This window comes from Dermacentor andersoni, chromosome 6, assembly GCF_023375885.2.
Source record: "Dermacentor andersoni chromosome 6, qqDerAnde1_hic_scaffold, whole genome shotgun sequence".
Taxonomy (NCBI): Eukaryota; Metazoa; Arthropoda; class Arachnida; order Ixodida; family Ixodidae; genus Dermacentor; species Dermacentor andersoni.
Window position 1 is genome coordinate 105954440 of NC_092819.1, and position 13385 is coordinate 105967824.

A 13385-nucleotide genomic window follows, 5' to 3' on the forward strand; every position below is an offset into this window, starting at 1 on the left:
GGCGGTCCGCTGACGTAACGAGAGAAATGACAGAGGTCAATCGGAACGCAGTTTTTTTTTTTTTTGGAAGTGAGCGTCACAAACGAAGCGAAAATGTAGGAGATTTGGAGCGTTTCTTGGTTACAACAATTACTACAAATAATTTGCTGACGCTATTGATGATGTTTATTTCTTTCTTTATAAAACGGGTGGGCGACATAGCGGCGGTGAGTAATTTAACGTATTTTATTTTGTTTACTGCGCTTGACCCATTTATGCAGCTAGGTGGCACGTCGTACGTTACAGAGCGTGCAGAAACTCCACTGGATTTAAGCATGTATAAGGATACCCCCAAATTTAAGTTGACCAATCCCGAAATTTTAGTTGGCTCACCCTAAAATCTCAACTTGGCCAACGTCGAAATTTAAGTTGGCCACGCTCCAAGGTCAGTTGGCGCCCCCCTAAATTTAGTTTCGCCCACGTCCAAATTTGTGTTGGCCCACCACCAAATTTTAGGTTGACCCACCCCCAAACTTCAGTTGGCCCATGTGCTAATTTCACGTAGGCCCGCCATCAAATTTCAAGCCGTGGCCCACCCTGAAATTTCAGTTAGCCCACCCCCAGATCTCAAGTTGTCCAGCGTCCAAATTTAACTTGCCCACCCCCTAATTTAGGTTCGCGCACTCCTCAATTTCAGTTGGCCCACCCCCAGATTTCAAATTGGCCCACGTCAAAATTTAAGTTAGCCCACCCCCAAATTTTAAGTTCGCGCACTCCCAAATTTCAATTACAGCCCCCCCCCCCCCCCCCCCCCATATCTCAAGTTGGCCCACGTCGACATTTAAGTCGGCCCACCCCCAAATTTTAGGTTCGCGCACTCCCAAATTTCAATTGGCCCAACCCTACTATAAGCTTCCACCATGCCATTTTGCACTCAACGGCGATTTTTCCCGTACACACGACATGCACAGGGTCTGCACACAGCACGTGGCGCCTTCCGATCACACCGAAGCACCTCGCGCCACTTCGCTTCGCAGCAGTAGACAAATTCGATTTTCGCGTGATTGGCATGTGCGAGACGTCAACATTATATGCGTGCGCACCCCTAGGCGATGACGTCACCCAAGCGGCGACCAATCGCTGCTCGCAAAGCGAACTCTTCCGAAAGCGAATCGTTATAGAATACGGTCGCTGGTCTGATCAAGTTTCATAACATTGATAATGGCACCGGGCTGCGTAGACATGAGCTAGTGACACAATGCTTACGCATACTTAGACAACTCCCAGAGCAGTTTCTGCGTGAACATTAAAGCGGAGCTGTCCTCGGCTAGCATTCTGTGCAGATCGGCTGCCTTGAGAAATTATGCAAGCTATAGATCTAAAAAGGCTCGGGGAATCTTGTCAGCATGGCCTCCATTAGAAATGGAAGGATTTCCTGTCAGGAAGCACACAGTAATTTTTGCTTCTCCTTTTTGTCTTTTTGGTTTATTGCTTGTCAGCCAGCATTTACTCGGCGTGTACATCGGTTGTTAGATCATCTCGGTTTTCTTGTTGATCCTATGTGTTCTCTGGCGCCGTTTGCAGCCAGGCTATTCTTTATTTTTTTAGACTGCACTTTAATGGCCCTTATGCTGCTTCTGTGTACCTTATAAAATCTTTTATTTGGACAATGTTGCAAGAGTGTATAGTGTCAAGCAGTAAGAACAGGGCACGCTAAGTTTTAAATAAAAGATTTCTTATGAAAATGCAGTGATTTATAAAGGTTACCAGAAAGTAGTACAGCAAGAAAGCATGATAAAAACCAGTGCTTGATGAAACCAAACAATCAAAAACAGGAAAGAGAGAAAATGCGATAAATATGCAAGTCTAAGGAAAAAAAGCATTGTGATCATCAACTGCGCATCCGACTACCTTCCAAGAAACGTTTTTCTTTCTTTCAATGGCATGGAACTGAAGATTGTGCTTGCATAAGCAAGCTGTCAATCCGTCTATTGGGAAAAGAACAGTCTTTCTTGAAAGGTGCTGACATGCATGTTTGGTGATTGCAATGATTTGTTTTTTACTGCACTTGGAATTTGTATCTGTATTTTCTTTCTCCCATGTTTTTATTTATGTTTGGTTGCATCAAGCAAGAATTTTACCTGGCCTTCTTGCTGTCTTTTTTTTTTCTAGTAAACTACTAATTGCCTCATTTTCAGAAATCTTACTTGGAAGTTAGCCCTCCTTCCTCTCTAGTGTCACACTGTTGATACTGCTTCATGCTATGCGCCCTTGCAACCATTGTGTGTGTGGAGGGGGGGGGTGCGTGCGTGTGTGCGCATGCATGCACACAGAATTGGATGTGAAATCAGGGCCTTGGGTGGGGGCACTGTTCTTCTGCTGTGCAGAAAGAGCTAAACAACTACAAAAGCGCTACGACCAAGCCGCTGACGTAGCCTACGTGTACGCAGCGGAATATCCCAACCAAAACGCCATGGCGGTCGTCACAGTCACCGGTTCGCAGTACCGCCTCGCCGCGGCCGCATCAATACTCACCACACAACCCGAAGTAGGAGAAGAAACGGCCATCGCTTTGGCCTATACGCGGCTACCAATGCACACTGCATCATCAGCGATTCAAAAACGGCCATTCGTAACTACACAAGAGGACTGATAGCGCCCCAAGCGCAGAAGATTCTGGCACTCCTCCCTCCAGGCAACGCCGCGTCCAGATCATCTGGGCCCCTGGTCACTCGGGTCTGGCTGGAAACGAAGCTGGCTGGTTGGTCGAAGCCGAAAATCGGAGGGTCGGCACGGCGACTGCGATTTTCGTCGCAAGCGACGGAGGTCGCACTTCCGCTGCGACGAAAATCGCATTGTGTGAAACAGGCTTTAGCCAGGCGCGCGGCGAGTCACGCGGTCAGGCGGCGACCCAGATGCGGAGAGCGCGTGCGCCCAGCTAACGGCGGCGGCAGAGCTCGGCCCGGCGAGTCACATGATGCGTTGTCAAGGCTACGGCGCAGCTGCGGTCAAATGAAGGTCAAATCGCAGGCGACGATGAAACTCCACTCGACGCGGTTAGCAAAGCTTTCGCTTTAAAAGAATCCACTAGCCGTGGCACAGCCTTGCATAAACGCAGCGTTAGACCACACGCGCCTCCACAAGCCCTTCCAACAAAAATAACTCTATGTCTTGCCCCCCCCTGCCCCCCCGCGCCTTGTCGTTTCTCATTCTGATCCCCCCCCACCGCACTACTCTCCCTCGTATCCCAGCAACGAAGCCGCTAGTTTATTCTGAACTGCATTGTTGCCCGAAGGGACGTGTTTTTCATTGAATAATATCATGAGTATACGGTCACTACGCGCGATCAGAGCTTCCAAAGCGGAACTGCTCCTCGGTGGACTAAAATTTTCGATTCGTCGTTATGGATTCTGTACCCCCGCTGCTACACGTGCGACTGCACCATAATACAGAAGCTGGTTCACCGTGCGACCGCTCCGCTGTTTCAAAGTTCTAATAGCATAGCAGCGTGCTTGCGGCGTAGCGCCCGTTGAGATAAATGAATACGAAGATCGAGAAGCGTTAAGCCGGCACGCATTCAGCTTGATATATAGGAAACCATTTTCTGTCGCTGTGCTGGCAAGTGTCCACCTTCATGTGCACTAGTATAATCTACGTTTGATTAGCGCCATTGAAAGTATGTTTCACTCTAATTCATCATTCCTTCAGTTTTCTCCTACTTAACATTTATGTCTTATTGTCCCTTTGAAGCCTGCTGCTTCTCATTGGTTATCATCCTTTCCCAATACCCACGTGTAGGGTAACCAACCAGGCGCGACTATGGTTAACTCCTCAGCTAACCCCTTCTTATGTCTCTCTTCGCAATGCCACTTGATCTGTTGCTTACCTCATTCGCTAGGACTCACAATTTATAATACACGCTCTATCGTTTGCTTGGATTTCTCTCGTACAAAGGCAGCAGCCATCATCAACACTATCGAGCTTCCGCTAATAGTATTTAGTCGACAAACCTTTTAGCTTAGCACTATCCTGAAAAAATTGCGCGCTCTTGTTGTCTTAAAGAATACTCCAGGAGTCAATTCTATTAAGCTATGGCCCACTGCCACTTTCTTGGTGTCTGAGCTTGTAGGACTGTCTAAGGCATTCGTGCGAGCATACTGTATGCGTTCTACGAGTACTTTACGTTATTATAAAGCCGACATAATCGAAACTGAGTGTGCCCGAAACGGCAGGCAATAAAGGCGCACAGGTCTCTGGCATATACACTAGATACCTAGAAAACCGAAGGGTTGCTAGGTTATGGGAGCACTAGGCAGTTCAGCTCATTTCTTTTTTTTTTTTATGGTAGAAAGTTTAACAGGCACAAGAAAATAAGGAAGCCAGAGAAAGCAACAGAACTTTGAATCGGAAATAGCATCAAGTGTTCAAAACATTTGAATTTAGAATTACATTTTATTTCATCAAGTAGATAGATATACGTGTTAATTTTGCGTATTTTTTTTCTCAACTTTAATGAAAGGCTCGACGATAACCACTCATAAGCTCGGAGTCTCACTGTTCTCACTTGGTGCAGGCGCCGGTATAAATGGTGACCGTTGGCTTTTCTTCCCCGCAGACGTCATGATAGGGCACAATACAAGATTTGTTCACGTAATAATATTTGTCCTCTGTAATTATGCCACTTGGCCACACATGAAGCTCACAGTGACGTTTCCCTGTCGAAAAAAAAAAACACTGTATGTTACCCATTGTGCGCCTTGTGTCACACCAACGCTCAACGTAAACTTGAAATAGATTTTACATTCTTCAGTTCTGTATTTTGCTGGCAAACACACATGAACCGCGGGCAACATTTAAGAAACGCGCTCAAGTGGGATACCCCCAGGCGCCAGATATCGGCATGTGGCACCAAGAACAAACTCGCCCGTTTGAGAATGTCCGAACACCGGATGAAAAACTACAAAAAGCCCTCGGTGCCTGGGCCGAAAGGGTCGCTCCTCGTGAGGGGCCATCCTAGGACTCGGGCCTGCGAGATCATAACTGAGCAGAATCTCAATAAAGTGCTTACCACCACCGCTGGGAGCTGCTTCCAGTTTTCCCTCGAGCAATCGCGGCATACGCGTTACCGTTGCTTATATGGTGGAGGCTGAAGAGGTGAGCCTTTGGCAGTGATGCACTAGCGATTATACGTTTCCGTGGTGCAATGTTTGTCCCTGTTGGTTTTCCCCGCTAACCTGATGCGACTACTTCTGGTGAGGACAGGATGGACACAGACAGTGTGTTAGCGACCCTTCCATTCTACTTGCTGATGGTGAGGTGCAATTTCTGCACGCAAGATTGTGACGGCAGCGATTTCGGATGATGATGATGATGACGACGACGACGACGTCACTTTGGTCATTGTATATATATGTCATCTTTCACCCAATACAATTCGGTTGTAAGTCTGCGCGCGTCCTGTCCACTTACTTCTGTTGTCCATGTATTTATAGCGCAGTAACCGCCGTATTACAAGATGAAGCTTTTTGGTGTACCGGTCTCTCTTAGAGCTACCTGATATAAAAACCAATAGCTAAGCTAGAACTTCCCTTTACGTTTTTTTACTAATTGGTTGCTTCGGCATAACGAGAAGTTTGTCCATGACACGTAGGTAGTCAACGTTCTGCTATTAAGTGGTTGGTTGTTGGACAAGCTGTCAAGAGCATGACCGATTTTTTAAGTTACACTGCGTGCTCTTTAACAATATGGAGACGAGGCGTTCCCGATGTCATTTACTAGCTTTGATTATGTCCGATTTGTGATTTTCAAGATGTTTAACAGCTTGAAGTGCTTCTATAACCATCGCTGCTGATGTGTAATAAACAAAAAATCTTTCGCGAGCCCATGAATTAACATATTTCTTCAAAGTTCAAAGACATGCAAATAATGATACATGGATTTTCTTTTCAAGGCGTACGTATGAAGAACGAATGATGAAGCACCCGCCGTGGTTGCTCAGTGGCTATGGTGTTGGGCTGCTGAGCACGAGGTCGCGGGATCGAATCCCGGCCACGGCGGCCGCATTTCGATGGGGGCGAAATGTGAAAACACCCGTGTACTTAGGTTTAGGTGCACGTTAAAGAACCCCAGGTGGTCGAAATTTCCGGAGTCCTCCACTACGGCGTGCCTCATAATCAGAAAGTGGTTTTGGCACGTGAAACCCCATAATTTAATTTTTTTTAATGAATGATGAAGCACAACAGTTCTTTTTCTGTCTGCACTTCACGCAAGCATTCGCTAATTTTCACTGCACGAGTGCACGTTGGCGCAGCTAAACGGCAGCAGCAAATATTCGACCATTTCGAAAACAGCAACCTTATAGTATTAAGCACACACATGATCAACAACACCGGTATTCTTCTGAGCTATATTCAACGAAAGTAATTTCGGAACATTCTTGGAAATTACCGTCTTTGGTGAGCACAAACACACCGCAATGGTTCCCTCCATCGTAGTAGTGCAAATACCTTCTGGCAGGCCTCGAGCTTCCTGAAAAAAAAAAAGAATATTAGGAAAGAAAAGAATTTCTAAAGATGTTGCGCTAAATCTAGAACACACTAGATGCTTTTTATGGCAGGTCCACTCAAAAGATACCGAAACTTATAATGCATTCAAACTGCACAAATATGGTGCCGTAGCAAAGGCCTAAATTCAGGGATGGGGGAACTTTTAAGTTATCCCTTCCTGCATGCATTGCCTCACGGAAAGAAGAATGTGGGTGTCGGACAGATGGTTACAAAAGTATTTTTCTGCTCCTATAAGGTATCAGTGGTCTGCGATTTGGCGCGAGAACTTTGTGCAAAAGAGAAGTGGTGGACGTGATACGAGGCACGAGCGCCAGTGTTCGCTATACGCCAAAGTGAGTTTCGTAAGGTCAGTGTCTGTCACGGTGCAGCATAACGCCCAAGGCCCCGAGCGTGGCCACTGGGAACAGCGGAGGCTTAAGGAGCACGAAAACTCGGTAAAAAAACTACTGCCTACTAGCATTTACCTGCACAGTACCGCGAACCTATGCGTCGACCCACCGTGTAGCGCGTTGATTTTCTTTGTCACGAAAAAGAAAATAGCGAGAACACTTTGTGATTTTTTATAAGGAAGCTAGATGAGACGCGTGTCAACCGGTCATCAGCTTTATTGTCCAACAAAGTAGATATTTCCCTCCGAGGCTTCTACATAGTGAATGATTTCATTTCTCGACATGCACATCAGCGGCTCATCATCAAGCAGTTGGTTGAATAGCCAAAGCATTTTGCTCAAAGCAACTTGAAACGTACTATTTGGGGGCACAAAGCGTGTAAAAAGACATCGTACCTTAGCTTCAATAAATGTGTAACAGGGTATCTCTTTGTCGTTAGCGGAATTTTGAAACGTTACGCCTTGTATACAGCACAATTCTACTTCTAGAGCTGGATTACTCTGACGCAGACATTATTTGCACGAGAAATGAAAATGATCTCCGACTAGTTGACAAAGTCTCGCTAATTAACTCTTACAGTGTTTATTTTATGGCGCATATTGGAAGTGCGAATTGTAGCTGCTGTCTTCGAAAGTCGTATCTACTTTCAACAAATTTTGAAGATGACGCCATTTTTTATATATGCATTCCCATGGTTTCAAATTAAGAGAAGTAGTGTTGCAATAATTTTTGAGCTTCGACCCTTTTGTTTAACAAAGTATGTGGAACAATAGTGCATTTCTGCCAAAGGTTTGGCGGCGTTTCATTATCTCGAAACTGGCACTAGCTTCCTAATTCATTCAAAGTGGATGTGCCTTGTGAAATTACTAGCTTCAACTTGAATATTGCAACAAGTGCGCTAAAGTAATAAGCGAAAAAGATGACTAGTGGAATATTGCTAATTGGTCAAGTAGTCCTTTTCATTTTCAGTTTGTGTATTGTCCATCTGTACGAGTAATCTAGCTAAATGAGTAAATTTCTTATATGCCACATGGCGAGCAGGGGGAGTCAATGTTTGACATTTCTGTGAAAGTTAAGGAAAACTCCGTAGAAAGCAAGCTCAGATAAGAATTACTGCAAAGGAACAGAATTTTTCACAAACCTGCATTCTAACTTCACATTTCTATATAATAGCAAGAAAGCAAAGCCGACTATGCAAATAAACAGAATGCTTGTCTGACTGCAGCGAAACTGCACTGCTTAGCACAAGGTCACGAGTTTGATCTCGACCACGGGGGCCGCATTCCGATGTGGGCGGAACGCAAACAGGCTTGCGCACCGTGCTTTCAGTGCACGAAAAGAAGCCGAAGTGGTCAAACATAATCCGGAGGCTACACTGCGGCGTTCTTCATAACGGACTCTGCAGTTCCGGGACGTTAAGGACCTCAGTTTAACTGCATGGCGAAGCTACATGTATACGGGGTCTGCTACAGAATGGTTAACGTGAAGTTGTTCAAAGGTTAACAAGTCAGATGCTCACAGAAAGGTGGAAACTGTGTAATCGACACTGGTCATACAAGACATGGTTGACAGACCCTCTAAACCGCCATTGATGAATGTAGCTGGTCGCATCCCCAACGAGCCCTACTATGCTTCCTGAGGCCTCATTTTGGGCACATTATCGTGGTACAGTGGATGTCTAGCCTTTGTGGACGAGCTGGAAGTGAGGAATATTTTGTTCGCACACCACCGTGGTACAGTGAATTCCTAGCCTTTGTGGAATAGCTGGAAGGGAGGAATATTTTGTTCATTTGCCACAGTAACGCAAAGAGCGTTATGTAGAGCAAATAGCAAGCCTGGTAAATATCAAATGTGGCAGTATCGCCTGAAAGGTGAAGCATTGACAGCTATAACAAGTAAAACACCTTCTTGGGCGAATTTTAAGATTAAGAACAGCTAGCGAGGGCATCTGGCCGAACATTGCAAGAGGTGTAGGTGCATACCAGTATTTAAGCGCACAAACTTCTTAAAGAAGTCGCCTGGTAGAACAGAGAGGGGAAATCCTTAAAGCCTTTCATATTTTGAAGTGCGGTGACAAGTGCATAAGTACACCCTCTTTAGCATTTCACAATAAGGAAATCACCTACCTAGAAGGACACTTAGAATGTGCCAGTTTATCGACACAGTGCCTCGCTCTTTCAGTATTGTTATTGTTTTATCTGTCGTGTGCACTAATGTTTAACTAACATAGCGAATCCTTTTGTAATTTGTTTTTTTTTATGCGGTTATTATTTTTTCTGTTTGTTCACTTATGTTGTACTGGCGCAGCATATCTTTAAGTGTTGTTATTCCTTCTTTATTGAATACGTAGAACGGTTGTTTTGTCTTACGGGTAAGTGTTTCCATTTTTCTTTTGTTATGCTCTCACTTATCCCTGTCGGTTTTTCTATGCAATCTTTCTAGTCTTGTTTATGAAGTTTTTTCTAATTTTATAAGTTCTAACGTTCTTTAATTTGTAGTTTTTCGTCGGTCGTCAGAACATGCACATTCTCAGCTAAGGTCAAAGTATCTCGTGAGAAATTGGGCGTTCTATGCTTTCTAGATTAATTGTTCATCTCTGCCGCAGATTTGCACGGTTACGCAAAGGAGCGTGGTGGTGATAGGGTTGCTTTGAGGGCCTCGGTTACTGTTTGTTTTCTGCCCCCTTCATCGCGAAGGTGATACCTGTTTGCTGGTATCGTGACGCGTATAAATATTATATTTCCTCAATAATCTACAGTTGGAAGTTAGCGCCAGCTATGTGTTCTCGTCCTCGTTCCTTTTGCATTACTCTTTGTTTTTCTTTCTCAGCCCTGTACCAACTCGCCCAAGACAACGTTTTTTTTTTTCTTTCTCAGTGATAGCTAGGTTTAGCATTGTGCTTGAAATCTATTGACGGCCACCGCCAACTGAAGACATCTGTTGCATCTGCTGTGCTTTCAACGGTATTAGGCAGTTGAAAAAATTGCAGTGGAACTGTCCCTCCATATTCAGAGCTTTAACCGATTGCTATTGCTTATTTAATCAGTGTAATCTGCACGTTATACTTCGAGAAACTTAGCTTGCGCCACAAAATTTTCATTTGAAAGCCCATGGGCCTTTTGATTTAGATTGATTTCACATGGCGGGTGTTTAATATTTTTCTTTCAAGTAAAATATTTCATACGATATTTTTTTGTAAATCATGAATCCGGGTTAAAGATTTTGAGATTGAATTTGTTTTCCACTTTACCATTTCTCAAAATGTGTGCAAAATACGCGTCAATTTGTTAGTGCTTTGGTGGCTTGCAAAAAGGAAATTTTGACTACAGGGGACTTTATTTCGTACCATGTGTCTTGGACGCTAAAAGCATGAATTTATCTGCTGCTTGATTAATAAAGAGCGCAAGTAACAATAATATTTCATGTATGAATGCAGACCACTTTGCATTTGGTCAAGATCAACCTCGCTCGGTATTAGATTTACTGTTTTCTTTTCGTAGTTTTTCGCGCTTGAATCTGCAAGCAAAAGCGATCATTTTCCTACGCTCTTCCTGCATTCGAAAAATACTAGTGTGCACCCAATAAAACGATGGCAACTGGGCTATGCGAGCGCTTCTTACTATGTACGTCAGTAAACATTCATTTACTCTTGTCTGATGACATGTTTATACCGTCCAGCACGTACATTTGTCCTTCATCTACATACCTACCAACTCACTGATGCCAAATTATTGCTGTTTGTGATGCAGAGCGGTTTTACGTTTTGCAGCTGGTCAATGAGGTAAACATCAGAGGGCACAATGAATAACAAAACCGTTGGTTCACGCTGACACACACGCACACACGGACACACACACAAACACTCATTTAATTCACACAATAAATGAAACACAATAACAAAAACGTAAGCAAACTACTAACAGCACAACACGCCTTCAACTGACATTAAGCAAGGAACAGAAAACAGAACGGCACGAAGCAAGACTATTGTGGCCATGCGGCACTGTCAAGCGAAAAAGTTCCCCGTAAAATAAAGCTTGGGGCAAGGCGATATGGAAGCGGTGACGATCTCACCAAACCAGCGATGAGGACAAGCGGCGGGTTGTTGATGACGGGAGCGCTGTTTCAGCTGGCTGATCAGACGCAGGTGTCGCAGTGGGAATCTTGAGCAGGAAGCAGCCGGAGACTGGGATGTCCTCGCTGGGCCGCTGTAAGCTCGGGCCTCTGCCAACGGGTGCAGGCGTCCAGAGGTCTCGGGGTAGAATTCCGTAGGCTGGCAAAGTCACGAAGCACAGGAACAGGTTGACAGGTTTTCCCAGTCGTGCGAAGCCGCCATGACTCGGGTCCCGAACCCGACTGTCCGTCTCTAGCTCCTGGTTTGGTAGCCGATCTTCTTCCTGTGTCGCTTCGCGGAACTCCGCCGCGTTCTACGACGCGCTACGCACTTTTCTTCTGTTCATGGCTTCGTGTTTCTCCCCGATTGGTCGCCCTCAAAGCTCCGTGTTCTTCACCAATTCGTTCACTAGAGCTTCGTGGATGCCCAGGATTGGCTCCTGTTTCTTGCCTGATTTTTCATTTCGCCGTGCAACCCCGTGCTTGGCGCACTTCGTCTTCGTCTTTTGCCAAACAATGCCCTCACATTCGCGCGCGATCGTTGTTGTAATCTTTTTCTTCTAACCAAACACTGCACTTGGCCTCGCGCACATCAATCATCGCACTGCTCAATTCTTTATTTGATTTTTCTAGATAGTTCCAGGAAGAAATTCTGAGTTTTGATATTTCACCAACTAAACGCACCTCTTGTGTTTGGTGGAATGATAACTTGCACGCATGATTATAGGGAAGAAGTAGGGCAGCATAAAAAATGCTTCAGCATAATCACTGTCTAACAAATCAGAACAAATATTAATGTATTGCTGGCGCACTTAAGCGCACTGCTAACCGAGCTGCATATTTATACAGTACCAAGCATTGTGGTTATCTTTCGAATATCAACAAGCGTGCTTTCTTCGCTTATCTCCGGGTTTGCCTGCTGGTGGTGCTGTGGTTGTTGGTATTGGCTTCCCAATAAGTGAACGCATCGCTAGAAGAGATTAACAGGTGCTTAGAAAATTGCTTTTCAACCCATTTTCCAGCTACGCACTTCACGACAGCCCCTTCGAATAGTTTCACGGTGATTTCTTTATCAGAACTAATTCAGAGTGCACTATCCCGCTTAGTATGACCTACAATGTGAAACCGCGTGGCAAAGCAGTAACTCATTGTAGGTAATACTGAGCGCAAGGTATTGTGCTTGTCAAAGACAGCCCCTTCCCCAAGGCGCTCAGTCTTGCTGCATAAGGGTTACAGAAATAGCGCCTTTAAATCTTCACAATCACTTTCTTTCTCTCTCTCTCTCTCTTGCCATAACATCTATCATTGCCGATGGCCGATAAATTTTACGACAAAATAAATGTTAACAAAGCATAGTTATTCCAGTTACCCTCGTTGCCAATTCTTACGAGTCAATACGTAAGTTTGTTAGACAGCGGCCGGCCTCCTCAGCTGGCCAGAACCGAACTGTTGGCGCCGCACCTTGCGTCACTTGATGCAGGTGGGTCCGCTGGACGCCTACTGGTGCCTTTGCAGTAGCAGGGCCACCTATGGTCCCAACAAATGCTTCATAGGGGACCCAAATGGCTGCAGTGGCCCAGTCGACTTCCTCGGTGGCGCTTCTTATGGCAAGGCAGACTAGATGGGTGCAGAAGTTGTGTGTGACACTGTTCGACAACCGGGGCCTGTACCGCTTCCTGATTCCATTTAGGGTACGTGTGATCCCGCATTGCATGTGTTGATTCTAGCCCATAATCGCTGTAACCACGCCGAAGAAGCGCCTCTGGACAACGGTGATACTTGTCCAGGACCTCAGCGACCAAATTAAAGCTTGCTGACTTCAACTGAACGCACCTACTGATGTTTTAATTGCCTTTTCTTGCCGACGACCAGAGCAGCATGTTAAATTCGTGGTTACGAACAAAGTCGCTACGAACAGAAGGTTAGGAACGAAATCGTCTTCACGGAGAAGCAGAAATCCAAGCGAATGTCGAGACAATGCCTAGACCCCAGGATCATCAGGCGCTCACACACCGACGCGCGATCATCTTGAACCTTGCGATATGCCATTCTATTTTTTTATTGTTGTGTGCTTTTTAAATTAAACGTTATTCATTGGATCTGAGCTTACTGATTTTATTTAAATAGATAATTCTATGTTATACAACGCTAAGTCCATAGATATTCGGAAATTTATTCATTTTAAATTGCAATAATCCATCCACTTTTTGGCCAATTCCTCATAGCGGGTAGGAGCTACATACATATTAGGAAGAAGAAGAAAGAGATATCATAGCCTCAAACCCTTCTCATACGTGCCAACATGTGAACTTGCAACATACCTGCCAACCTGAAGGGG

The 13385-nt window shown here is 45.0% G+C and overlaps 1 protein-coding gene and 1 long non-coding RNA gene across 2 annotated transcripts in view; both read right to left on the reverse strand.

Annotated features, from left to right (window-relative positions):
• Positions 1-4304: 4304 nt before the first annotated feature.
• LOC129382355 (uncharacterized) lies at positions 4305-7004 on the reverse strand. Its single transcript, XR_008610433.1, has 2 exons — positions 6427-7004; positions 4305-4694 (listed from the first exon to the last, which is right to left on the reverse strand). It is a non-coding gene; the product is annotated as an uncharacterized lncRNA (long non-coding RNA).
• A 4000-nt stretch (positions 7005-11004) lies between these two features.
• Positions 11005-13385, reverse strand: part of LOC129382408 (uncharacterized) — a 33650-nt gene continuing 31269 nt past the window's right edge. The window contains exons 5-6 of the mRNA XM_055066289.2: positions 11931-12017; positions 11005-11207 (exon numbers count right to left, since the gene is read on the reverse strand). Of these exons, the coding sequence (XP_054922264.1) occupies positions 11005-11207; positions 11931-12017 (290 nt within the window). The remainder of the gene's footprint in view (positions 11208-11930; positions 12018-13385) is intronic.